This window comes from Eurypyga helias, unplaced genomic scaffold (assembly GCF_000690775.1).
Source record: "Eurypyga helias isolate BGI_N326 unplaced genomic scaffold, ASM69077v1 scaffold7380, whole genome shotgun sequence".
NCBI lineage: Eukaryota > Metazoa > Chordata > Aves > Eurypygiformes > Eurypygidae > Eurypyga > Eurypyga helias.
In genome coordinates this window covers 20559-47631 of record NW_010226302.1, presented here as the reverse complement: position 1 = coordinate 47631, position 27073 = coordinate 20559, and the positions used below count along the sequence as shown (strand labels likewise).

At 46.4% G+C, this 27073-nt stretch overlaps 1 protein-coding gene across 1 annotated transcript in view; it reads right to left on the bottom strand.

Annotated features, from left to right (window-relative positions):
* Positions 1–5466: 5466 nt before the first annotated feature.
* UNK (unkempt family zinc finger) overlaps positions 5467–27073 on the bottom strand; it is a gene marked incomplete at its 5' end in the record, with an annotated part of 23155 nt that continues 1548 nt past the window's right edge. The window contains 15 exons of the mRNA XM_010152549.1: positions 5467–5890; positions 6288–6545; positions 7093–7274; positions 10530–10718; positions 12184–12285; positions 13419–13593; positions 14275–14343; positions 18591–18791; positions 19693–19740; positions 20984–21126; positions 22977–23061; positions 24043–24160; positions 25693–25828; positions 25961–26091; positions 26519–26695. Of these exons, the coding sequence (XP_010150851.1) occupies positions 5735–5890; positions 6288–6545; positions 7093–7274; positions 10530–10718; positions 12184–12285; positions 13419–13593; positions 14275–14343; positions 18591–18791; positions 19693–19740; positions 20984–21126; positions 22977–23061; positions 24043–24160; positions 25693–25828; positions 25961–26091; positions 26519–26695 (2170 nt within the window). The remainder of the gene's footprint in view (positions 5891–6287; positions 6546–7092; positions 7275–10529; positions 10719–12183; positions 12286–13418; positions 13594–14274; positions 14344–18590; positions 18792–19692; positions 19741–20983; positions 21127–22976; positions 23062–24042; positions 24161–25692; positions 25829–25960; positions 26092–26518; positions 26696–27073) is intronic.

The window sequence follows — 27073 nt, the reverse complement described above, 5'->3', positions numbered from 1 at the left end:
TCCCCACCCTGCAAGGGGGCGGCTGTGCCTGAGCGGCAGCAGGTTCCCCCAGAGCTGCTGCATCCCGGGGAATTAAAAGCACTCCCGGGGGGTCGAGCACCAGCTGCTCTCTCTGAACAACTGCTGGGTCAATTCAGGTCAAGCCCTCGATTCCGGGAGGGGTGGGTGGGAAAAAACCTGTTTTGGTGTCTGCATGACATGGCCAGGCTCGACCCAACCACAGCGTGAGGGATGACGGCACTGCTTGCTCACAAGGAAGCTGTCTGCTGGCTGAAATCCCTTGTTTCAGCCTCAATTCCAAGAAATAAGATTTGGGGGGGTCGCTGCGGGCAGGAGGCACAGACCAGGGTGTCATTTCCCCCGGGCTGCTGCTGCTGGGGAGGGGAATCCTGGAGGGAGCGAGGGGAAAGCCCTGGACCGGGCAGCTGACTGGGTGTTGGCGCTGCTCGCGACCGGCCTGAGGGTTTGTGGGGAGGTTCAGCGGGTTTGAACGCGCTTCAGCTCCCTGACGCGCCGGCAGCCGGCCATCGCCCAGGGTGACCGACCGCGGCCTAACCAACCCCCCAGAGAGGAGGACAGCCCGAGCGTTAACGGAACAGAGCTCGGAGCACGCAATCCCAGCTCCTGGCAAACGCAAGCCTGAGAAGGAAGAAAGCGTCACCACCCTGGGGAGGAAGCCCGAGGCAGGCAGAGCGCTGCGGCGCGGGGAGGAAGGGGCAGGCGCGGAACATCTACCGATTTTACTGTGTCACTCATCATCTAGATCGGGCGACTCGGATTATTGTGATTGGACCAAGGGTAAGCGGTTGATGCATCTCTGAGGCATAAACTGGGCTACAAATAAAAGGTAACTCTTGGGTCCACCTGTAAGCGAGGCTTTTTGGGTGCCTACGCGTGAAACCGCGTACGTAAGGATTTAAATGTCTCTACCCCCCCCACTTGCACAGGCAGAGCTTGCCTTCGCCCGAGACACACAAATTCTTGGCCAGACCGAGAATCTGGGTGGTAAAATGCTCTTTGCTCTGTGATTTTTAAGATTTCCAAAGGCAGCCTCAGCCCTCCCTAACCACACCGCGTCACCTCTCCCCCTCTCCCATCACACCGCAATCACGGAACGGTTTGGGTTGGAAAGGACCTTAAAGACCATCCAGTTCCAACCCCCCTGCCATGGGCAGGGACACCTTCCACTAGAAGTGCAACCCCCGCTGGAAAAGGGGCTCAATCCAGAAGGGAGCTCAGGAGAAGGCAAAATCGGCCACGGAAATGCTTCAGGGGCCCCACTGCGCAGCCCTCTCCACCCTCCCCCAGCCCCAGAGCAGGGCCCAGGGCGGCACACACACCCCGGCACGCGTGCACCTACACACACGCACACACGCTGCTTTATTGTACTTTCTTAGCAAAAAAATAAAAATTTATTGTCCTCTAAAAAACAAAAAACCCAAAACAACAACCAACCAAAACAACCAAACCATCCTGCCCTTGGAAACTGTGACACAGATTGAGTTCTTTCCAGCCCCACATGCAAATTCACTCTGCCAAGAAAAGAGTCTAAACCAGGTTTCCGACAGCCAAAACACATATTTACAGAGTACGAGAGAACGACAGCTGAAATCACAGTTCTATACATGGAATCAACAACACGTTTTACACACCACCGATCACCATTCTGCCAACTTCTACACAGACGAGGGGCGCTTCTGCCCAGTGCCCTTCCTCCTGGGGAAAGCAGGGAAGAGACTGGTCAAGAATTGCCACCAGAAATACTGCAGTGTGTATTATTATTAACTTTTTTTTTTTTTAAAAACGTATACTGTATTTATTTTGTTTTAACATTGGAAGCTACGGAGTGGGGAAGCCCCAGAAAACTCTCCGACGCAGTCAACGGTTTGCAGGAATACTTTTCACCTTTAAAACACTAGGTTTTACATCAGTAACATCTATTTTGCTGTTGGCCATCGCTCCGAGGATTATTACAATTCTGGAGGAAAACACTAGGAATATTCTTCCTTCTCAGATGGGGGAAAAGGAGAACGAGAGGAGGTTGGGAGGCTGGTGGAACAGCAATGAATTACCGAGTCTGTTCAGCGTTCCGGGCTCCCTCACGGGGTATGGACTGCGTTGTCTCAGCCGCACAGGCCTTGCCAGTGGCTCAGGTTCAGCTTCCGAGACGTACGGGAAGTACAAAACCCTTCGGCAGGGGAAATCGGCCGCAGCGACTCCCTGTCGGGGCAGGTCTGCTTAAGGAAAATGTTGTGCTCCAGCTCCGAGACTCTCCCCCGGTCCCTCCAGTGCCGCAGCTGGCACGCAGCTCCGTCATCTAAGGCTGGTAATGACCTAAAAGTGGTCCTGTTAGCCCAAAGCCATGCCAAAATTCTCCAGCTCCTGGCTCTCACCTACAGCTCTAGCCTTGCTTTTTGATGCCTGTCTCCCCAGGATAGTGTTCTCTTAAGCCATCTGCGCCCGTGTGTATTTTTCCATAATAATGTGAGTTTACTGACCTTTAAGCTACTGTGGTTTCACAACACAAGTAAGTCTCCCTTCCCCCAGCTCTTAACTCAGAAGCATCCAACCTGCACGATTAGTCCCCGAGGTCAACACTTCTGAAGCTCCCAAAAACGTGGGGAGGAAAGCGTCATTATCCAACGAGGAGCCTGCGGGAAGAGGCAGGACCCAGGCGTGCGCAGGGCTGCGCAGCAACAGCCGCCCGGGCTGCTCCTCAAGAAGCCCCGCGGACCAAAAGTTTGTTTTGAAGCGTGACTCGGCCAGAAAAAGCCCCGTGGGTTCTGCCACGTTACTGCGTGTCCCCTAAAAGGGAGCTCCTGCTTCAGGAGGGAGCGTGACAGAACCTTACGGGGGCCGTAGGTATTAGCACCAGGTTTATTTCAACAAGACTCTCTTTACAGCACGCAGAAGCCGACCACAGACTCCTAAAGCCTCCAACGCAGCGCCGCGCTTGCAGCTCGCCCTTCCTGCCCGGGGCAGGAGGGAACAACTGCTGCAGCGGGTCTGAAACGCTGCCCTCTGCCCCTGCTCGCACCTCACTCAGCTACGAAATTGTCACCTCAGTGGCCCCCCAAAACAGTCCTAAAATACTCCAAGATGAAGTTCTCTTTTTCCATCTGATGCTTAAGAATGTAATTCACATTTCAGATAGATTGATTTTTTTTAAAGCAGCAAACAAATTCATAGAAACCTAAATTTAGGAAGTGTTTCTTGAAGAAGCAGAGGAAAGAGAGAAACAGCCTATGCGCTTCTGCGAAGAGAGCGCTGAGACGGGCTGGGCTGGGGGAGAGGGAAGGGGACGTGACCCCCTGGGGCTGGTGCTAACTCCTTGGGGCTGTCCTGCCGTGAGTGCAGAACAAAGTCAAAACATAAAGGGCCACAAATGGGGGAAGTTTTGAATTCTTTGGTCCTTCAGTGTAACTGTTAAAAACAGAGACACTGTTTTACTCAAAAGGAAAAAAACCCCCACGCTTCCTCTGGCTTGGAAATTTCTTTGTACACCCTTGCCTAAGCAATGTGCCCCCCCCAGAAACTGGGGGCAAGCGTCTGTTCCCCCTAGACCCGAGAGCCACGCACGGCACCGCGAAAGTCCCACCGAGACAGGCAGAGCTGGCGTCAGAGGACAAGCTCCACCTGAAGAAAAGGGACAAAGCGAAGAGCCCCCGCGGGATTCGGATGCGGTCGCGCAGCCGGGTGCTGGATAATTCTGGAAAAAGAGAGTTGGCCAAAGGCAGCGTCACCCTGACCAGTCCCACAGGGAGGCAGGAGAGCAGGTAAACCACCACGCTAATAAAAAGTGTTACAAACCAATAGCCAAAAGAGGCTGATCAGCTCTGATTCTTATAAATATTAAAGATCTGATTCAAGAGTTTATTTCCTATGATTTAAGTTAGTTACAAAAGCTTTTTAGTAAATTTTTATCTTAATGGGGTTTTTTCTTCCTCCCCTCCCCCACTTTTTTTACTTAATTTTATTTTCCTAAAAAAAGAAATGTTCACGTGTTTAATTAAAGGTCTTTCCTTAAGATCAGACCAAGGCAGATGTGCTGCCCCATGGCACAGACATTCAAAGGCTATAATAACCAAACAACATAGCCACAATGATCACTCAACAGTGTCTCTCCATTAAAAAAAAATTAAAAAAAAAAAAAGATGCTAGTTACAATAAAATACACATGGGAAAAAAAAGCATTTTTACCAAAAAAACCAAAAACAAGTTAACGGGAAAAACATAAAAAATAACTACACAGAGCTGCACTTAAGAGATCATCTGGGAATGCATATTAACCCCTTCCACGTAAAGGAAAGGTGGAATTACGGAAGCAAACCTAATTATGTCTTTGCATTAAATATGAAGCTTTCCAAGAGGCTCCGGTAAGAGTTCAGTTTTCCTACAACAGTGGGCTGCCGGAGGTTCCAGTGCTTTTCCAGGTCAGGGAGGGGTGGCACAGGCAGAATCCCCGTGCAAATAAAAACGTTTAGTCAACAGAGTGGCCTTTTGGTTGAGATCCCAGCAGGTTACTGCAATCCCCCTGATGTAAAAATCCAATGGACACACTGGTACCGAAAGTCACGGGAAAGCTCGGCTACTGGACAGCTCCAAGCTGGTGGCATCTCTATGTCACGTTGGACTTGCCCTGTCACCACAGGTATACATCACCTCTAGCACGAAGGCCTCCGGACCCAGCAGTCCACAGCCTATCCTTGAGGTGCTGACACAGGAAACATCGACTCTGCTCAACCAAAGCGTCCTCAGACCCCCTGGAATGGTTTGGTGCATTTCAGCTGTGACTACGAATCGGGTCCCTGTGGCTAAAACAAAAATGAATCTGCTCTGAAACAGTAAAAAGTCTCCGGAGAGCCACCAAAGGGGTGCCTGGAGAGAACTAACCTGTGCATCCACGTCTCGGATAAAGGGCGTTAGCTGACACAGAGGCAATACTTGACGGTTGCTCAGACCTGGAAGGTGTCAGCTGTATCAGCAATGAGCACTAGAGTCACTCAGTTTTGGGGCTTGATTTGCTCTAGGTCCAATACAATATTTTTTTTTCCCCTCCTCTTTTTTTCTTTTCATACAAATATACAAAGAGCATAAAAAAGAATTTAAAAAGCGAACTTTGCTGGTTGAAATGACAGACAAAGTTCCTGCACATTCAGAGATGGGCAACGTGAGGCCCAGCAGGCAGGCACCCAGCGGAACTTCCATCAGGGGAGGACGGCTTTAACCAGGCCGGGTCAGCGAAAGAGCAGGGAGACCGAAGACACAAACAAGTCAAATCCACCTCGAGCCTCCCCGCGATCTCAACTCTTCCTCTGGAAAGCACATGGAAACCCCCTCTTGCCCACTCTAAATCCTTCTGGAAATAGTCAAAAATTTGTTATTACCTAAATAGAAAAGAGGAGAAACGCAGACTCTTTGCAAATGGCCCTTTGATCTGTATTAAAAACAGCTCTCAAAGTTCCTCAAGAGTTAGAATTAGTGGGGCGCGGGGGAGGGGCAGTTTAGATACGGGATGTAAAATATTAAAAAGTGCTCTGCAACTAATTTTTGTTTTATGTGCGTATGTGCATGCGTGTGCATGTACATACACATACACAGACAGGCCCATACGCACACATATATACATTATATATACACATACATATATATATGTACACATACATATATATGTACGTATGTATAAAGTTAAAAAGTTCTACATGATATGATTAGAACAATTGTCCTTGGAAGGTCACGACTGGAGAGAGTGGGGCCTGTTGGGATGGCAGATGGGGCACTCGCCCTTCTCGGCGCACGTTTCACACAGCACTGCGTGTTGGCACGGTAACACCACCCGGTTCTCCTCCTGACACTTAAGGCATTTCACTGACTGCATCTGAAATACCGCCTGCAAGAGAGGGGGACAGGGCAAAACGTAAGCAAAGGGACAAAGCTAAAGGGTTCCCGTCCTGTGCTACGGTTTGGGAAGCAGCCAGGAGGCAGCAGGGGAAGGGCTTGCAGCTGTCTGCTCGCTCGTCTTCCGAAGCAAAAGCAAAGCAGCTCAACGTGACGGATTTTAGGACCTTTAGGATCGACAGAGCAGCTTGCATTGACTTAAACTTTGTGCTTTAGGCACAAAGATGACACAGGTATTTTCCTGTAAGCTGGCTAAAACTCACTTTGGCTACCTCTGCACGGAATTGCTTTGACAGGCTGCTGGCTGCATTAAAGAAAAAAGGGAAAAAAGCTGTGATGTGTAGGAGCAGAGAGAGCAAGGCCTTGCCCTGCAAGTCCCTGGCACTCACCTTATCAACTTTCTCCAGGTTTGCCCGCAGCTGTTTCTGAAGGGTGTAGAGTGAAGAGAGCGAGAGTGTTTCCAGGTCAGAGAAGGAACGCGGAAACTGAGGGTCCTGGCCTGTGTGGATCCTCTCCAGCTCCTCCTGCAGTTTCTTCACTTGCAGCTCCAAGGCTTCCCTCTGCTCCCGGGCCAGTTCACATTCCATGTTAGCTGTGTTGGCGCGATCGTTTGCTTCCTCTGCCTCCTTTTTCCAAGCATCACAAGCCTACGAGTTCCAACAAGGAGGGTAAAAAAAGCAGTCTGAAAACTTGATGAGCCTCTAAGAGAGAATCCCAGGCAAAATTACCCATTTCCATATATTCCTCACCAAAAATGTGTTCTGCCCAGTCTGCCCCACTCCCAAATTCTGAGCGTCCCTGGAGCTTTGCTTCAGAGCACTGCTAATTGCAGATAACCCACCCAGTTGGGTTGTGGTTCTACCTGTTTGGCTCACACCGTTAAAGGGGTGAACTTTGCCTACCAGCAAACCGTCGTGGACCTAAAGTCAACTGGCAGGGCAAAGAGACTGTCAGGCACTTCAGCTCACCTGTTACGACACCCAGCCTTGCACTTCCAGCATCTAAATGCATCAGGCCCAGAGATTCAGTCCCTCTTTCCAAGGGAGAGGAAAGAATAAGAATGCTTACGAGAATCTGTAAAACCTACAGCTCTTCCCATCACCTCAATGTCTGGAAAGCTCCTGTTGAAAGCCTAACACCCTCCTACTCCTTTACACTCCCCCTAATCCATCTTCCTAGGAGTTGCCCAAGTACCTGTTTGGCTTGTTTCCAAGACTCTTCCCACTGCTTTATTGTGCCATTGGCTTCATCCAGCTCTTGTCGTAACCGTGCCAGCTCCGCAGCACCTGGACCTGACAGAAATGCAGGTGAGGTACTGGGCGAAAAACTCCCCGAAGCAAAGTGTTCCCATATGCTGCTGTTCATCCCATTTAAACCTGTTTCACAGGGAAATAGAGAGGGTTATGTCACAGGTGCTGGAAATTTCCCCATTTCCTCCCTACCCCTGTGAAATTCAGGATTCAAAAATGTGTATACAGGAAAGACCATCTTAAGAATTACTATTATCATCCCCAAGCCTCCACCACAGAGGGACTTTACGGGAAGTTTCATACCATTAGGCCTCATCTTTAAGGACAGGGAGGACCCAAGAAATTGAGCGGAGGCAAGTTTTGAACCAGGCTGTTTTCAGAAGCATCTGTTTTACAGCAGAGCTGACTACTGGCTTGAATCCCCCTTCTCATACGAGAAGCTCCGAACTGCTCACGACCTTCCCGCTTCTCTGCACAGCCCAGCCATCAGCGCTGGCCAACAGCGTTGGTTCCACCCAGGCCTTAAGAAAGCTTTCCTGGTTTTGTCTCCTCAAGTTGGTGCTTAGAAAAGGAGTCTCCCTTCCCAAACCGCCGAGAGTAAAACGTGGCAATGCCATTACTGTTTGCATATGCGAGAAACAGCACGAACTGGAAAACCCTGTTTATAAGCAAGTGGAGGCGACAGTATAGACATCAGCTTCACGCCCTGCAGAGTTCGAGCAGAAAGCCAGCGACCGGCACCAGAGAAGACTAACCAACCACTTCCCTGTTTTAGCTTGTTCAAGTCACTTCTCTTTCCAGGAAGAAATTCAAGGCTTAGGAGACAAAGCAGTAGAAAGCCAGCTGTAAACAAAACTGCCTGTTTTCCACAGACTCCAAGGTTAGTGTTCTTTTAATAACAAAAATATTTTGACTTAAAATAAGCATCCACACTCTGCACTCCAGGGAAAACTCGTAGGAAAAACTCATATGGAGACAGAGCTACTGAGTGGTGTGGACTGTTAGGCTCACAGACAATGCACCACTTTGAGGCAGGAGTCATTTTCATTTAGTGGCGCTCACCACTGGCTGGGATCATTCCAAAAAAATCTAGTTGCATTTGATAATTCTGATCTTACAGCAGCCAAACTGACTGTGTCTGCAAGCAAACCCTGAAGCCAATAACCCCTCGCTGCTCCACTTACTTCCCACTTGGTAGCAGCCAAGACACAAACAGTTAGAAAAAAAAGCAGCTGAAAAATGGTCGCTTGTCTTCACTAAGGGCTTAGGGGCACCAACAAGTCACTTCACACAGCAAGGGACCTTTGCTGGCGCAAGCCACTTAGAGATCGTTTCAGCTGATGTGAAGGGTGCTCAGTTGAAAGCAAGAGATTTTAATGGAATCCCAAGTCACATTCTGTTTATAAAACTCCCATTTTTTTGAATGGCAATCTAGCACTAAGCAGGATGCTGGCAAGCCACAAATTGTGCCAGAATGCTGACCAAACTTATCTTGTCACTTCTTTTTATTCCCTATTTCTACCTGCTGCTCTTATTTCACATCTGAAGTAGCAGCCCCTTTGGTCAGGAACACCTTCTCTCCACATTTCCCACCTAGTGCAGGGGGAACTAGCCTAGGACTAGGTAATTTTAACTCTACTGCAACACAAATAAGTCGGGCTGGAGCACCTCTCCTATGAAGAAAAGCTGAGGGAATTGGGTTTTTTGTTCAGCCTGGAGAAGAGAAGGCTCCAGGGAGACCTTATAGCACCTTCCAGTGCCTGAAGGGGCTAGAAGAAAGCTGGGGGGCACTTTTTACAAGGGCCTGTAGTGACAGGACAAGGGGTAACAGGTTTAAACTGAAAGTGGGGAGGTTTAGATTGGATATCAGGAAGAAGTTCTTCCCGGAGAGGGTGGGGAGGCACTGGGACAGGTTGCTCAGAGAAGCTGCGGATGCCCCATCCCTGGAAGTGTCCAAGGCCAGGCTGGATGAGGCTTGGAGCAACCTGGTCTAGTGGAAGGTGTCCCTGCCCATGGCAGGGGGGTTGGAACTAGATGATCTTTAAGGAGCCTTCCAACCCAAACCATTCTGTGATTCTATGATTTAGCAAGTCACATGGAACAGATTCCAGATTCCAAACTGCCAGGTTACCATTTAAATATCTTACCAAAACCACAGCAAAAATGGTTTTGTTGTGTTACAGAAAAATATCAAACTTTTTTTCTTAAAAATAAATTATTTAAAAGCATTTGTGAATTTCCTGCATTTCTTTGGCTTTTTATTTGCATATCTACATATTCAGACAAATACAACTGCTTAACTTGTTTCTTCTGTGATTAAAAGCAGACCTAATCAGCAAGTTTTCCTTTTCTTACTGAAACCAGGATGAACAGCCAGCCTCAACACTAATTAACAGCAGAGATGGCCTCTGATGTCTCTCTTCTTAGTACAGTAGTCGTAAAAGCTGTTAAAGCCAAACGAATAGCAACCGCAAGGCATGGAAGCGTGGTTTTGGCCTATGCAAACAAGGGATGCAGTTACAGAGACGAGTGCATGCAGAAACAGATTACAAAAGCATGTAATTGTTTTATTAGGTTAAGCTGAAGAGTCAAGATTCAAGTGTATCTCAAATTTGAAGAAGTATTTACATCTAGTATTGTTAAAGAACTATATTTACTAACTCGGAAATCAGCAGAGCAAGCGTCACTGTAGCCTTGAGCCCAACAAACAGTTTGATTTCTCCAGATAACCTAGATAATAAAACAGATTTGGCCCCCTAGTTCTGCTTGATACAACTGAAGCTCCAAAGCAATTTCTCTTTCCTTTGCAGTCCCTCATACAGGAAAGGGATCCTCGAGAGGGGAAAAATAAAACAAAGGAGCAAAGGGGAGAAAGCTGTAAGGCTGTAACTTTTTGCCAAATCCACGGTGCAGAATTGCGTGCAGAGTGCCAAACAGAAGAAAAAAGTCATGACCCCAGTCTGTTCTAGAGCTCCCAGACACCAACCTGAAGGAGCAGTCCCACAGGCAAACTGCAATCCCCACCTGATCGAAGCGAAGCTGAGCACCCGACCCCGAGTTCTACACAAAGTGGTCTTGGCACAACATTGCTGGCAGGGAAACGCAGAGCTCTTTTCCCTGAAAGGCACCAGAGCAAGTCACTTAACCTATCCGTCCCTTTTTCTCAGCCTAGGTACATGGGAAGCAGAGGGAACTGCCCCCTTGTTCACAAGGTATTAACTGATCTTTGGTAAAGCAGCTTCTAGTACTGTTGCTGTTCTCAGGGGAAGACGATTCAAATGGCAGCAGTGAAATAATACATTAAAATTAAGCTAACTTAGAAGAAAATACTTACATGGCACAGACAGGCATGTACATTGGACACACACACTGTGCATTTACCTAATGATCCATGAGAAGCTGATGTCCCCAGGAACGTGTTTTCTGATTGGCTTAAGTGTCCCTGGGGCTGATGGAGGAAATGCGATGAGAGGCTGACCGGTGGAGAAGGAGAGGCAGAGTGGAAGGAGGCAGAGCTTCCAAGGGACCCGGGGATATTTACAGGAGCAGAACTTTGCAGCAAACTCCCACCTGGACAAAGAACACACAGAGAGGATGGCTATGTATGACAGTGAAGCATGGGCCAGAGCACACTGCAGGAGTTCAGAGCAGAAGGAGTTAGCTTCCCTCTCTCCTTCCTAAGCCCCCTGGGATTCCCTTCACTTCTCATCACGTTTCATTCCCCTCTCAGCCGTTAAGAGGAGCACTGAAGCTGCCGTCCCATGAACCACGTAGGTTAAGACCCTCCAGAGTTCAATGGACCAAAGCAACAAAAGGTTTTCTGAGCAGAGTTCAGTCCCTATTGGTTTACAGACGAAGAATTTGGTATCTGGTGAAATACTTTGTAATCAACACTTGTAAAACATGTGCCTCTGCCTTTAATACTTCCAACCAACCTGTAGTGAGAAGACTATCATGCTGGGTCAGGTCATGATCTTCACCACTAAAAATCAGCAACTAGCTTTAGTCACTTTAGACATATTTGAGTGTCTGGATCTATAAATAATAAAAAACCCCAAATAAATAAAAGCCCAGCCTCTAAAGACAAACTTCCCTCACATAGGAGGTCATTCTGTCCGCCACACACAGATCAAGAGAGACCTCAGCCTTGCTCCCCACTCTTACCTGACCTCCACCCTCAGGAGATCAACAGGGGAGATCAACACCCAGACCTGAAGCAAACAGAGGGAAAAGCAGTATGGAGGCTCTCCAAGCCACTGCAGATGGGTAGTGGCAAAGCAGGGCTATCAGCAGCCATGCACAGTAAACCCCCAACCAGGCTCTTATCTTTGGCAGGGAAGTGGAAGTGATATTCTTTAGGGTCACTTCCCACCTCAAATACAGCTCCAGGCAGTGTAGCTCCCTCTGAAACCTTCAGACCACCAAAGTTAGCTCTCATTCCAAACCTTACACAGCAAGGGTAGCCAGAAACTATAATCATTTCCAAAAAGCTGCGAGAGCTTTTGTTTTATCCCTGGTCACTCATGAGACAGGCAGAAGAGGCCTCAGTCTACCACCATGTATTAAAATAAGACAGATGTTACAGGAGTCAAATCAGCAGATCATGATGACACTCTGACGGATAGCATTACCAGGTCAGTGAGTTTCCTGCTACTGCTAGGGAGAGTTTTCTGCTTAAGATGCAAATTGTTACACTTTGGCCTGTTTTTAAGGGTATCAGATGCCTTATAGAGTCTACTTATACACTTTAAGAAAGGGGGGGGAAAAAAAAAGAAAAAATTCAATCAAGTCCCATTCAGCCTCAAGAAACACCCCCAAGACACCTGGGCCCATGGAAAGACCTCAGCTCTTCTAGTCAGCAAGGGCAAGCTTTCGTTTCAGAGATGCTCGGCGGTTGCCAGAGTTCGTTATAATTGCTGGTTTAACCAATGTCACTTCGGGACTGGTTTTTAAGCTTTGTTGGGCTGGCTCCACTGAGGTGACTGGGCAACACTGCTTGGCAGAAGATAAAGAAAGCTCTGTTGCTTTCATGTACCTATCATGATGCCACTCGTGTGGGGCACTGTGCTGCTGTCAAATGTCTTCTCCAGGGCAGCCACTCCGAATTCATTCAGGTCCAGGTCATCCAAGGCAGACTCTGCCAGACACAGAGGTACCAATTATGTTATAAAGGACCAACAACTTCAAGAGATAGGATGGCCCAAAGAGCCTACATGCAGAGGAGCCTTCGCTCTCTATTTGTCAGTCTGCACAGCCCTACTCTCCGCCCTGAGCAATGCTGTTCTGAAATGGTTTGGCAGAAGTGTCATGGGCAGCTTTTCAGCTCAGGTTCTTCTGCCTGAGCTGATTTATTTTTGTCTCAAAGCATTCCCAAATGTTATATGAAAACAAAAATTTGATGAAATAACAGCAGTTCCCATAAGTCTTCCCCAAACTGCTCCTTCAAGTTGTCCATAATATGTAATAACACTGACTTATGACACGTCTGGGTCTGGCTTGTGCTTTGTCCTTACTTTCAAATGAAGAGCCACTCAGAAAAGAAATACCAGTAGAAGGGAACACTTGAAAATCATCTCTGGGGTCCAAAGACGGTGTAAAATAAAGTTTATGAATACCTGCAAATGTTTTATCTATGTGAACATGCCTTATCACTAATCATGATCAGTATAATTCCATCCCACACATGCCCACTCATCTCTATTATTATCAAATTAGTGAGATCACCTCAGAAACATCTTAAAAAAAAAATAAAAAAAACACCCCAAAAAAACAGGTGACCAGAAACCCTGTACCTCTCTGATAGGAATGATTCCATTCTCTGATCTCCTTTTTCTTACAGCTTCTGTCCCACACTCTACAAAGGGCAAGTCCTTACAATCTACCTGGTGGTAGCCCTTGCTATAAAACTGTCATTTAGAACGTAAGGGGTTGTAACTGTGGAAAAATGCCCCTCTGGTTTCCTGCCTGCTCCAAGATCTGTCACTTTAACAAACCTAAAACTTAAGGCCCTTTACACCATCTGACATTCTGAGTAAGTGGCTCAGAGGCCTTCTGTTGGTCCCGTGGGTGATTTTCATCCATAATGACCTGCAGAAAACATCAGATGTGTCACAGTCACAGAAAAAGCTTACAGCCTCAGGAATCTGCCAACACTGACACAGAGACGAAAAGCTGGAGTTCGCTGGAACACCCACGCTATTTCAGTTCTCATACCTGGTGATCCACGGCTGAGGAAGCCCTATCAGCGTAGAGTAAAAAAGGCAAAGTTACCTATGACAGACTCAACGGTGTCACTGGTTGGGTAGAAAGGAAGGGCATTGGCATTCATGCCTGGAATGCTGCTGGTGCCGGCAGGGCTTGGTGGTGTTGCGGCCAGACTGGAAGTGATACTAGAGGAGATGCTGGATGTCAGTGGGCTCCCCACTGGGAGAATACCCAGTATGTCCTGAAACGAGAGTTTTGAAAGGGAAAGGGGGAGGAAATAAAACATCTTTATAGAAGAATCCCTTCAGAAACATGCATGGATGAGCCAAATATCAGCAGCAAACCTGTTCCTGACTGCTTCCAACCTGACAGATGGCTGCTGCTACTACTGGGCTGGGGGTGGGGGAAGAGATTAACAGCTTTTCTTTAATTTCTGACTGTTCTCTGTCGGTCACCCCATCCCCTCCCACCGCCCCAGTATTACAAATATCCTTCAGGCTGCCCCAGAATTAACTCCTGTGACCCACAGGTTGCATGCAATCACAGGGAGGGGTCACACAATCACTCACTCCAACCTGGTTCAGCACACAACTTAGAACCCGATATTAAATTCTCTCTGCTGAATCCTTGAACTTAGATGACTCCAGAAATCCATTCCAGCTCAATTTTGTGTGATTTGGAGACTCTCTCCAGCATGGTCCAGGCCTATGAATCTATCCTGAATTCACACAGGCCTAGCCATTCACAAATAACCCCTCCAGCAAATCATCCCATCTTCACAGAGTAATCCCTCAAGCCGAGCATCCCTAATGGTGTCTGGGCTGTCATTTACTCCCTGCAGAGCTGTCTGGATCCACGGAGATTTCCGTGTCCTTCTCTGTGGTGGTGCAAGCACTGAGCTAGGTGTTAAGCAGTTCCATACCTGTTTGGGCTGTAGCAAAGGTTGCTCCTGGCTCCTGTGTTCCAGTGAGTGGGACTTCATTTTTGCTTGCTAGAGTAAAGAAACAGAACAAAAAAAAAAAGCAAGGAGATTAGCAGCAAAATTAAAAATGGCTTAGTGCTGCCTTTGGAGAGGACAAAACGCAGTCCCCTCCTCTCTCAGGCTGCTCTGGGCACTAGAGAATTTGGAGAACGGGCAAGTATAGCAAACTGAAAACACCCCAAGTAATTTGATTTCCATATACCAAGACATCACCCCTAGAGTTATACGCAGACTTGTCACAGTTACATGAGCCTTCAATACTGCTGTTCCTCTGCTAGTACAAAGGACATCCTAAGAACCAAGACCAAAAATGAATTATTTTGTCTTGCTATAAATAACTCATCAGCCCTACTAGTATCTAAAAAAGTGCCAGAAATGGTGGGAGGCACACTATATTTTTAAATTACGTAAACATTTTTCAACTTTGAGAAAATATATAGATTAATATTTTCCCTCAAACTTTTCCAGCTTCCAGCTAGGACTATAACATAAAACAAAATTCTAACTAACCAATTTTAAAAGCAACATCAAACCAGTTAAAAAAAAAAAAAAGTATCCTTCCCCCATCCGTTAACGCAGAAAGCTCAAAACTATAAAACATAACCGAGGTCAAGGCTGTCTGGAATTGCGCAACAGCATGAATGCCAACATACATTTAGAATCCCACTATCCAGCCTAAAAACTCAGCTTAAGGGCCTTCCAGCACTATATCCTTAACGGATATCAACCCTGCTGCCTCACACCACCAGTCAATTCCGAGCTACAATAACCAGAGCTGGGAAGGAAGGGGCCTCTTGAGCTTGTCAGTGTGTAACGGTCTGTTCTGCAGGCCCTGCTCTGCTCCTCCCATGCCGATACACGTGTAAGGTACAGGGAGATCAATCACAGCCTCCAGGTGCAGAGAGGGAGCAAAAAAAGGCTGAGAGTCGGGGCTGCTGGTTTACTTTCTCTCCAACCACCTCTGGTCTGAATCGGAGCCATGTGCCAGGCATAAAGCCGGCTCGATGGTTTTTATCACAAAGGCAGGCAGCCACCATCTCTACCGGGAGATAGGAGAACGATGCACAACAGCAGCACACGAGACACCACCCAGACCTATGCGATAGGCATTGACTTTTTGGCTTAAACAACCTTATGAAGAAGATAAAAGATTGCTGGAGAGGGATGACATACCCAGCCAGGCAAAAGAGCAGTGGAAGAATTCATCTCTGGGTTTTACTGAATTAAATCATTTTCTCTGCTCAACTGTACGCCTGCGGGCAGATGGGGAGGTCAAAGCCTGGCAAACAGGCAGTTGAGATAGGGATGCAAAGATCCTGCTGTGGCGGGTACCATTCTCTCATGCTTCCCTGAACAACAGACAGCGCGTTTACATACCGCAGAGGCACCACTGAACCAATCCCAGGCCTGTTTTCCTCTGCGTGCAGTAAGACGCGTTACGTTAGCGCATCTGCGTGTGTCTGATAACGCGCCTGGTAGGTGAACCAACGCATCCCCACCCTGTTGGACACCCATCTGAACACAAGATATGCTGTTGGATGTCAGCAGCTAAGGGCACGTACACAGCCGTGCCCCCCCAAACCCTGGGAGGCTTCCTGCCAACGCAGCTAGCTGGTTCTGCTGCAGTTGAGTCTCACTGGAGGGGTTATTCTTCTTTAAGGAGGAGAAAAAGTGAGCTCTTGTCTAAGCTAGTCTCAATTCCCACTGCCTTTAATTCCTGTAACACCAGTGAAAAACGGAGCAAACTGACTGTCGCCGCTAAGCCAGCCTCCTTTAGCTCCAAATAACACTGAAAAGGGCAAACAGAGACAGAAACTCAAAAGGCAGGCTGAAATTCCCCAGCTCACTCTGTTGCAGTCAGGGAAGAAAACAAGGAACATAAATTAGGAGTGAAATGGAATGTTTTCTGACCGGCATGGAACAAACCTACTTTACTGTCTGTCAGGACTAAGGAACACCTTAGTGCCTCCTGGTCAAGGCACTCAAGTCCTTCCAGTGCAGCCAGCATTTTTTTCCAGCTTGCTCAATCTTTTGGGACTCACAGAAAGTATTTTTAGCTTTAACTGCTGGCTCAGCCTTACCACAAACTGTGTGGAACCTATTAACACAGAAGGTGCGTTTTTCATTCTAATAGGATAGAAACTATTTGTACTAATTTTACAGAAGAAAATCGACAAGCCTAATGCAGAGCTGAGCCAGAGTGTCTCTTACATTTTCAAATATGGGTGAACAAAGTTAAAATGCCTAATTATCGGTCTAATTTACAGGGTATACGAGAATCTCTGGTGCCCGCTGCAGCCAAAGGGAATTACAGAGGATTTTAAAAAGTAAGTAATTATAGATTAAAAGAAAATTAAATCAGGATGCTGATGAGATCCCTAATTTTGACCACAGAAGCCTAGCATAAGGCAACTGTGATTACTTCCGTCTATACCTTAGTAGCTATTTATTCCAGTCATTTAACACAGGTTTTTGCTTAATTAAAGCCACATAAGCAAGAAGCTACCTGAATACAGTATCTTTGTAGCACAGCCTGGGCTTGAGACATAAATGCTCATCATCTGGCCCTCCTTTTAAAGGGCTTATTCATGCTCCCTCCCCTTTCTCCTTGGCTTAGGCTTGCTGCCCATTTTCTCCAAAGCAGGGCCTCCCTGGCACCCTGCCTCTGCTGGCAGGAAACAGGGGTTCTCTCAGTCCTTCAGCTTTGGGTTCACTCCTCCGTTCCAGCAGCAGCAATAGGGAACGAGCACATGTTTCTTCTTTTGTCTCTAAACAACTGCTACAAGCTGCTGTGCCTGCCAGAAGCGCCAGGATCACAGCATGGTCTGCTCTTTACCCCCAAAGACGTGTTGCATCAATTTGCAATGTCCTAAGCCACATCCACGTTAAGCAAGACAATGGAAGCATTTATAAGAAAGTGTACACGCATATAGCTTAATCTGTACCTGTCACTAAATCATTTTAATTAGACTAAACAGTGTTCAAGACTGGTCCTACTGCAAAGTTTGGTCATAATTTCCCAGTTGTAAAAATAAATAAAACAAAACCCACAGAGTCTGCTTCTAAATCCAACTACTTTATGCAAGATCTTGTCTGGACAGGGTATTTCCAGTGTTCCCGCCCAGCGGTGCAGTACTAACACAGCAGCATAAGCTTATTAAGGGTAGCTTCTTCAGCACCGCAGACAAGAGTTCAAACGCAGCCAGGCTGAAAGCAGCATTTCTTGTCACTTCGGTTTTCAAACAACATAGAACAGGTATTTTTATTCCTTTTTATATATTTTTTTTAAAGAGGAAATATTTTTGCGGGCACCTCTTCATAACAGTAGCTATTCCTTCCCCGAAATCGGGATGACATTCTATCACATTTACAAACCCGGTGAGGAATAAACACGGAGACGCAAGCTCTGGGTTGGGCTCAGCTGACTTGGAAGTGAAACTATTAATTGTAACATCAAGAAAGGCAATTTACTCTAAGAAGTTGACTGTGGACAAGCTCGTGCATGGCAGAAGAGATGGAAGAGCCTGTTCTAGGCTTAGGGAGCAGTCTGAGTAAAGGCATGACACCAAGATGATGACTGAGGAAGCAGCAAGGCAAGACTGGGATATCCAAAAGGGCTAAGAAGGAATGTCATTAGAGATGTGGGTTGGGTAAGACTGCAGAGGGTTCTTCAAATAAGAATGAGCAATTCAAATTTAATACAGAAGCCACAGGAAAGAGTCAAGGATCAGAATGATACAGCCAGAGAAGCAAGAAACAACTAACATGACATTTCTAGAACACTGGAGAAATGAACGGTGAAAACAGAAGACAAACCAAGTCACGGAGTTCAAAGTAAGAGTTCGGAGCGAGAACAGAGAAGGAAGGATGAGTTTCCATGAGACAATACAGAAAAGGAAGCAGCAGCTCTTGGCAAAGACCTAAATATGGAAAAAGAGAGAGCAAGAAGTGATACGTGGGAAGCCACCCGGGGTCGACACAGGACAGAAGGTGTGAGGGATTAGGAAAACAAGCAGCAACTTGACTTCTACAAACTGCGTGTGTGATGGCAGCCAGGCAGACGAGAACAGATGTAAGATGGAAGAGACTGGAAGGGAGACTGAAAGCAACAGCAGGGATCTGAGAACTGCTAATGAGGACAGTGCTTTCTTGTTTTTGTTCCTTGAAAACTAAAAATACATTCAAGCTAGACTGGGCATTTATTTTCACATTCTTCCTCATCCCCCCAACTCTTCCAGCCAGTATTCCCTACTAACCTGGCATTTGAAACTCTTCAAATACTCGGCCCCCACCTGATCTTCTCGCTCAAACCCCGGTGCTTTCTTGTAGCTGCCAGCTGCTGATACTGAGTCGGGCGGAAAACCAATGGTCTCCAAGCTGTGTGGCTTTCCAATGGCACCAGGAGGAGACCCACATATATTAGATGGGCTTCCGAGACTGCTGTTCCTACAAAGAATCTAATAGAAGGAACAAGTGTCAGGAGAGTACAGCCAGCCAGTAGCAACAACCTGAAGAGAAGAGGTACCCCACAGAAGAGCTCATTCACTCCACTGTTTGTGCATTGATTACACTGACAGTCAACACAAGCACACGAGCTTCCAGTAAAGAGTAATTAAAAACCAGGAAAAAGCTCCAGTAGATACTGGAGTTATACAGTCCCACAGTTACGGTTTTATTGTCATTACTTTGTACTGGAGTGGAGGCTTAGGAAAACCAACCTACAGCTCTAGTGACAGTTAATCTTCTGAGGCCCCAGATGCGACTGATCAAGTTCCCAAACTTGACCAAAACACTCTTCACTCTCCTTAGGCTACAGGGGATCCTATCTGCATTCCGAGTAGCAGTGTGAAACCTGGAAAGGTGCTGTGGCTGTCAGAACAACAAAGCGTATCCGAGCCACGTGTAATACTGTATCTTTTGCTTTCCAGTTGGAAATCTGAAAGTTTTAATGCAGGCACAAGCCAAGTATCAACGGGTGCATTAAAAAACCCAAGGATTTCCAACAGTTCCATTCTTTGGACTATAACCAGGGATCACAACCACATGCAACAAGGCTGGTTTTGCACTGTAGATGAAGCCACAGACAGCAGCAAAGGAGATTAAGATGAGTTTTAGAGAAAGCGCCTACCTGGATCAATGCAGATAACCCATTTCTCTGGGACAAGGAATTATTTGCCTGCATTGGCAAGCGTGGCTGCGCTCAGACAACATTCAGCCAGCCACTGCTACCACAGATTCAAGCGTGGCACAGTCTGGGCTGGCATTAGAAAGAAGGAGCATCCTACAATGTTTTGGTTTTATTTTTACACAGACATTCTGCTGTCCACGCTTCCCTACAGTCGCAAAGATACTACTCACTGTGGTGGAGGTGGGGCTAGTTGGCAGAGTTCCTGATTTATTCCACACCTACAGTACAAATACAAAACAGAACAGGCCATGTGAGGCTGGCTGCTAGAGGGACCTTTTTCTCTGATAAATTCATCACGTAAAACGATCACCAGCAAAGCCATATTTGTTTGCGAGCTACATACGGATGCCCTGTGGAGTGATGAAGTCACAGAAAGACATGTGTTGCCGTTGGGCATATATCCAAGGATTAGGAAAGACTGTTTAAAAGACTAAGAGCTTGAGATAGACAAGACCTAAATGGTCTATTAAGCGGAAGATGCCTTCAATTTCACTGCACTTTTCAGAGAATTTAGATGATACATTAATAAGACAAAGGTGTTTTGTTTTCTACTGCTTTCTACAGTGTTATTTAGTGAGAGAAATTATGATGTCTGGACTTTAAGATCTGTTTGGAATTCTGGCTGCAATCGAATTCAGGAGAACTATGAACTGAGAGGGGAATAAGATAAAACGGAGGTCCTAAATGAGTTCACCCCATTCCAACCAGTTTCAAATGAGTTAAACTCATGTCAGTTTACCTTCTCAAAACCTCGCCCAAACAGGTGAGAAGGTTACACACCTTATCAACAGCAGCACAAACGGGGAAGACTTAACAAACAGCAAAAAGTCTCCGCAGAAATGAAGTGGTCTAGCAGTCCATGGGCTTCTTAACTACCTGCATGTAGCTGTTGACCACTTCTTGTATGTACAACTGAAATAAAGTACTACCAACAATCTGAGGCATTACTTAAACATTCCAGAGTTTAGCCATCTCCAGAAGTAGGAGTGGGCGGGAATGAAGGATATCCTATAATGCAACACACACTCTGCACAGGCTAAGCCTCTGAGATTACATATGTAAACAAACTCGATTGTAGGTATGTACTTTAGAGGTTATTGGCTCATAGCCTTTAATTGGAGTACTTGGAAACGAAGCCCAATATGTACCTCCAGACAGGAAGGAGTTTGACTTCATGTGCGGATGCATTCCACTTTCCTGAAAGTACATCAACAAACTTTGCACAGAAAGGAAGGCTTAGAAATGTTATAGGTGAGAGGACAATACTAAAGCCACTGAACTGTATGTTCCACGTAAATAGATCCCTCTAAAAAGTGTGGAGCTAATACCTAAAAGAGAAATGTCATATCCCTTGGGCTTTTGGATACCTAAGATTTCTCTTCTTGGGAGGAAGAAGGACAGCGACTCAGAGAAACCCAGATTTGTAAGATAGGGACGAGGCTTCCCCACAGTGCTACATACATTGCTAAGGTCTGGGGCATGCGGACTGGAAGGGCTGACTGGAACAGAATCACCAGCTGCCGACGGCATATACATCACAGGGCCTGTCTGTGTCGGGCTAGACACAGCCGAGGACTGCTGTAAATCTTCACTGAGTGCAGGCTCTGGAAGAAAAAAAAGCACATGGAACATTATTCAAAGCAGTACAGTCGCAATGGAGCACAAGACATCTAGGAACAAGAATACCTAGAGATTCTTGAGAGAAGAAATAGTCTACAAGTGCCTACTTATAAGTACAGAAGCAAGAAGAAATCTTATCTGGCAAATGAGTACTACTTATCTAATATTCCTTACGTTATTACTGTCACCACTTGTACACTGTGCTGCTCTTTAGTCCATTAACACTGCTCCAAAATTATCTTCCCTGCATGAACTGTGTGTTCGATCCAGCTGCCTTGAACTGAGCAGAGCTTCCGTCATTGCTAGGCACAAAGTTGATGGGTGCTTTATAATTAGCTGAGGGAGGTAAGTTTTGATCTGTGCTCAGTACCAAAAAAAAAAGTAACATACATAGAAAGGCATAGACAAAAAGAAAGTGTCGCTGGTTGGGAAGGTAAAGCAGAGATGCTGCAGACATGTAGTATTTACATCTAACACAGCTCAGCATCTTTGCAAAAACTCTAACTGACACTACACCTGTATTGCAGTACCTTTTAAGTACTGATTTCAACACATTCCTTGCTAATAATCACCAAAACTCATGCTAAGAGCAGCTATGATAAATGGACTCTTGTTATTTGAATTGAATTAGGCCCTCAGTGTTTGCCTTGCTAAGAAAGGACTAAAAGATACCATTCTATAAGACAGCACATGGGTTGGAATGACCCAAGTGCCACAGAAAGTTACTCTGGCTTTCAAGTCGTATCGTATCAAGTGCGTAAATCTCATTAGGAGTAAGGCAACTCCTAAACAAGAACACTGTGTTATACACAAGGGAGTTTGCTAAACACTTTCTTTATCAAGATTTCCTACTCTCCTAAGCCTGCTGGATCATACTGTGTAGTTGCACTACTGTGTTTTGGGCCATTACAGCCCACAGCTCTAGCTATAATTACTGCCTGTCGACAAGGCTTCCTGTGAGAGGAGCTGCATAACCTGTGGGGAATTTACTTTCACCGTTCCTTGACAAAGGCAGCGATTACTAATTCCACCATTTACAAAGGATAATAAAATAAGAAAAAGATTTGCTCAAGGCCATGCAGTGAGTCAGGATCAGAGTCAATCTATTGACTTCTGCATAACCTGCTCTAATTGCTGCAGTTTCAACGGTGAGACTGGAGCGTAGAAACTGAGCAGGAGCCATGGGACCAGGAGCTAACCGTTTCCCTGAGAACGGGAATATAGAACTCCCACAACCAAAACATCACTAGTTTACAGATAGTGAAAAAGAGGATCGAAATAACACCCTATAAATTAGAGCGCTAGTGAGAAAAGAGGATTTGAGGAAAAGCGGAGAAAAAAGCAGCGTATTTTTCTTCTCCAACTTAAGGATTTAAGCTCTAAGCAAAACTTCATAAAGAGTAAAATAGTATTTAATTTTTAAAACGAATCAATACATTATCTATAATCAGCAATTTTATCCTCCGCTTTCTAAGATACGACTCTTTGCTAGGTAGAGCTCATACACGTGTGGAAGAGAAGCAGCTCTCTCTGTTCCAGTCCTGCCAAACTGACACACTGAGAACGAAGCGAGTGAGGGAACAGAGGGAGATACTTCCAGAGACAGTGCAGTGAGAGCTAAGGGCTGAGGCCCACAGGCTACCTGCTGCCTTCAGCTCTGCCAGCACCCCCACAGTAGCACGGTCATATAGGAATTACCAAAGTTAATATGCTGGTTTTGAAAATCCTTCAGAGAAGCTCTAGTTTAGTGGCCCTATATTTGAAACTATCTATTTTGGCCAGAAGTTCTCCATAGCTCAAATATCTATGAAGTATAGAGAAGCAGCCCACGTACGTTCTACATGTGCAAAGGCACAGAAGGGTCCTCGGGGACAGCTGCCAGACTGCTGCATATCATTGCACTTGGTGGATTTGTAGATCTAAGGATGGGAAAAAAAAACAACAAAAAAACCCGACATGAACAGGAAAAAACAGTGACTGGCAGCCCAGGTACAAAAAGTACTACAAAGAGGCTTGACAGCAAGATAGAAACACAGATAAAAGGCACAAAGGCCAGCAAAGTTCAGGGTGACCATGTCAGTGCTTTGCTTCCAAGAAAGGAAAACCCACAATAGTTACAGAAAACACCAAAATATGCCCATCACAGCTAAGCTCACCCAAAGATCAACCCATCACACCTCAGCTCACCCAAAGGTCACCATTTGCCATAAAGTCCCTCAGTCTCACTGGGAGCTCCATGGATATTGCAAACAGCAAAAGGTTGGAAACAGCTGACAGGTGACAGCACAGAAAGCTACAGCCACATGTTTGCAAGGAAAATAACAAACCGTTGACAATGATTGCGGTAAAGGGATTATTCCCCTTCCCCCCAGTTTGACAGGCGGTGACAATGGTTACTTTGCCGACACAGCCCCAACAAAGCTTTTCAACACTGCAACATGAAGCAGACTAGGACAAGGTCTTAATTACACTTTCTGTAAGGATACTGGAATGCTCTGGGCATGTTCATAGCTAAGAGCTCGGTGGTTTGTAGCAACCAGTTGGTGGGTATCTATGGCTTGACGTGATCATCATCAGCCAAGAGCTGGGAAACAAATGCTGTATCCTCACCTGCAAACCCACACCATGCTTTCAAAAGGACCCCCATACACAAGACTGTTCTTACACCTGAGTTTTCCCCCTACTTTTCTTACGTCCTCCCATACGGTCTGCCCAACAAAAAGGTCTTGCTGTCAATTTGAATTTCAGCTTAATTCCAACACGCAGTTTCCCTGTATCCCAGGATCACACCGCAAGAAGCACTCATACTCTCCCAGCTGGCACACTCACGTACTTCCATAAACCTGGAATGCTTTTGCTTTTCTAGTAGGCTGCCCAACAGACTGAGCAGGTCACTGTACCTCTGGATGGAACTGCTGTTCTGTGCGAGTGTGGCAGTATTGGCATGAGTCTCCGTTTTCACACTTACTGGGATCTCCCCACTCATCTCCATGTTTCACGCTGGGACATGGCGAAGATCTGTGTAAATAAGGTAGCAGGAGAATGCATCAGACCCACAAGCATGCTTTGAGCTTTGCTGTCCTCAATCTGGAGGCAGGTTCGGCTTCCCAACCTCAGCTGTACGATCTGTTTGGCTGGCTGCTGCTTCCCCAGCCCCCACCCTGCTGCTCTTGCATCTTCTTCCCCCTCTTCCAATTTCCCAACGAAAGAAACGTGGCTTAGCTTTCCATGCGAAACTGTGTGCAACCTGAACCAACACAACAATGTTAGCAGCTGATGTGATTAGTGTTAGAGATGCTGGGTCTGGTTTCTGTTTTGGAACTGTACATTCATAGAAAGCTAATAAGTTAATTGGCTAATCCTAAAACACCTAATACCCTTACAGTGGTATGTTTCCAGGGATATAGTATGGCCATGTGGAAAAAAGGCTGAGTCAGGTCACTGAGGAAAAGGCAAGTTCCTTTTCTTTCTCCCGGCCAGGAACAGTTCTTTTCCCTAGTTCTGAATTTTTGCCATGACCTACTTCCCCTGCTCTTTATGCTCTTCACCATTCCCTCAAACAACAGCAGAGGGAAGCAGATCGCAGCAGCAGAGCCTGCACGAAAAGCAGCCACATCAGCTGGGGGTGGGGAAAGCAACACAGAAGCGAGTGGAGAAGCTTTCACCTCTTCCCTTCCCAAAGGGCCCAGGCAGGGGCAGGAAGCACATGGCTGCTGCCTGAGGATGGGCTTAGTCTTTCTGTTTCTCCTGAAGGTGTTGCTCCTTTGATTTTTGTTTATTTACATTTTTTTAAAACAGGATTTCAGTGCTGATTCAAGTATTTCTATGAATGCTGGGGGTGGGGAAGGGAAGCGAGAACATCCATGGTATTTTCTCTCCTGGCCTTCTGGTCTGCTCCTATGTTTTTCAAAAAGGAACTAAGGAAAAGCCCCACTGAGACCACAACAAAAGCTCTGTTGTGTGGGAGGAAACTGGACGAAACGCGTTCAGGGAGACGCGGCAGGCTGAAAAATCCAATGACAGCCGAGCGACGAGAACACCCTCGTGCCTCAAAAGCGGAGTTGGTAGCAGCGGGTTAGGAATGCATGCCCAGCTACAGTACGGGTCACAGTGCCTCCCAATCCCCGCCACCAGGCACACACAAGCAGCAACTTGAACATTCTGACCCTTTGCCATGAAAACACTGGTGTGCGAGTTTGTTTCTATATGGGGATTAAAACTTTCTTTTGTTTTCTTTTTCCTGCCCTGCTTTCTAAAGCAGGAATTTATAGGGTAAGGGAAGCCAGACACAGGTTCTGCCTGCCATAAAACCAGAGCAAGTAATGATTGAGCAAGTAATTTATTAGATACTGGTTCCTACATAGAGCAAAACTCCTTTAGTTTGTTATCCTGTCTCCCTGACAGAAATAACAGTCCATCACATCTGTCAGTACAGGCCTTGGAGACACACTAAAAAACTACCCAGTGGGCAAAATCCTAGATCCTTCATTACAGATTTTTACTACGCCTCACCACTCAGCTGGGAAATAGTGTATCTGGGACCACGGTACCTGTATTTGTGTTTTCTTGGGCTTCTTCTTCGGTCTTTGCTATTGTGGTAGTAGGGACAGGCATAACCCTGGCGACAGAGACGGGGGGGTTTCTTACATTGCTCTGTCTTGTAATTTCCCAACACATATGTTGTATCTGCAAAAAAAACCGACCCATTAGTGGGAGGTGACCATGATCTGCATTTACTATACAAAAGTTTTTGACAGGAGCATGTACTTCGCAAACAGCAGACTTTCCCAGTCCCCACAGGCTCTAAGTGACACTCACCTTGCCACCTTGGCTCCTCACTGAGTATTTTCTCTATCATGGCATGGCTAGCAGCGACTGCAGACTGACCCTCTATGCCACCTTCTGATGTAGTCTGACCGTTCTGCAAAGCCTCCATCGCCTGAAGCTCCCTTCATGGACAGAGTCAAATGAACATACAGACTGAGCAGGTGAAGAGACAGAGAAACATGCATAAAATCTGACATACTGCAGCATGACGACAATTCCTAAGCGGGTGCATTTCATTCATGCATTTTTTTGTCAGAACAACTTTAGCTGAACAGCAACTACAATTTGTGTTCTTCATTCCCTGGGAATTCCAGATGCATTATCGGGACCCCGCCATCAGACTCCAAACCACGGCGGAACTGAAGCGTGCTCTCTTTTCCCATTTTGAGTCTCATCCCTGGAGACTTTGTAGATTTGCCTTGTTAGGAAGGGATATATCATCATCACTCCAAGCACTTCAGGCTGAAGAAGTACTGTCCTTCCGTCTCGTGAATTTTCATTTGGGTACAGAAATTACCCTTTTCATACAGAGCCCCAACCTTTACTAACCTGATGTCATACACCGGAGAGCGCAGGTCATGGGGCCCGTGAGCAAAGGCGCAGTGGACTCCGTTCTTAGTGCAGTTTCCCTTGGAGTCTGTCTCATGAATGCAGATTCCAGTTTTGTAGTAGCGCAAGTGATACCTCCTCTCTGTGTCTCCAGTAGTTCTATGCAGGAAGGGACACCTGAGATACAGGAGGAACAGCCAAAGTTCGGTCACGCCAGGGAGGGTCTCAACACTGCCAGAAGACGTACTCCCGATACAGGACGCTGCAGCTGACACCTTTGCTACCTCTGCCCCTTCTCTCATGCTGTGCCTTCCAACGCTACACACAACCCCCTAAACCTGTCACTACACAGTATGTAATAGTTTCTCTCGCAAGAGACAACTGGATTATTAAACCAGCAGCATATTATTCTAGTCTAGTGACTGCCTGGGATCTGGAGAAGAGCAAGGACACTGTCAAGGCACTCTGATATAGTAGCCATGATTGAAGGGACATCACATGGCACACACCATTTCCTTGGCAGCCCATCCAGACTCTGTGCTGTTACTGCTTACT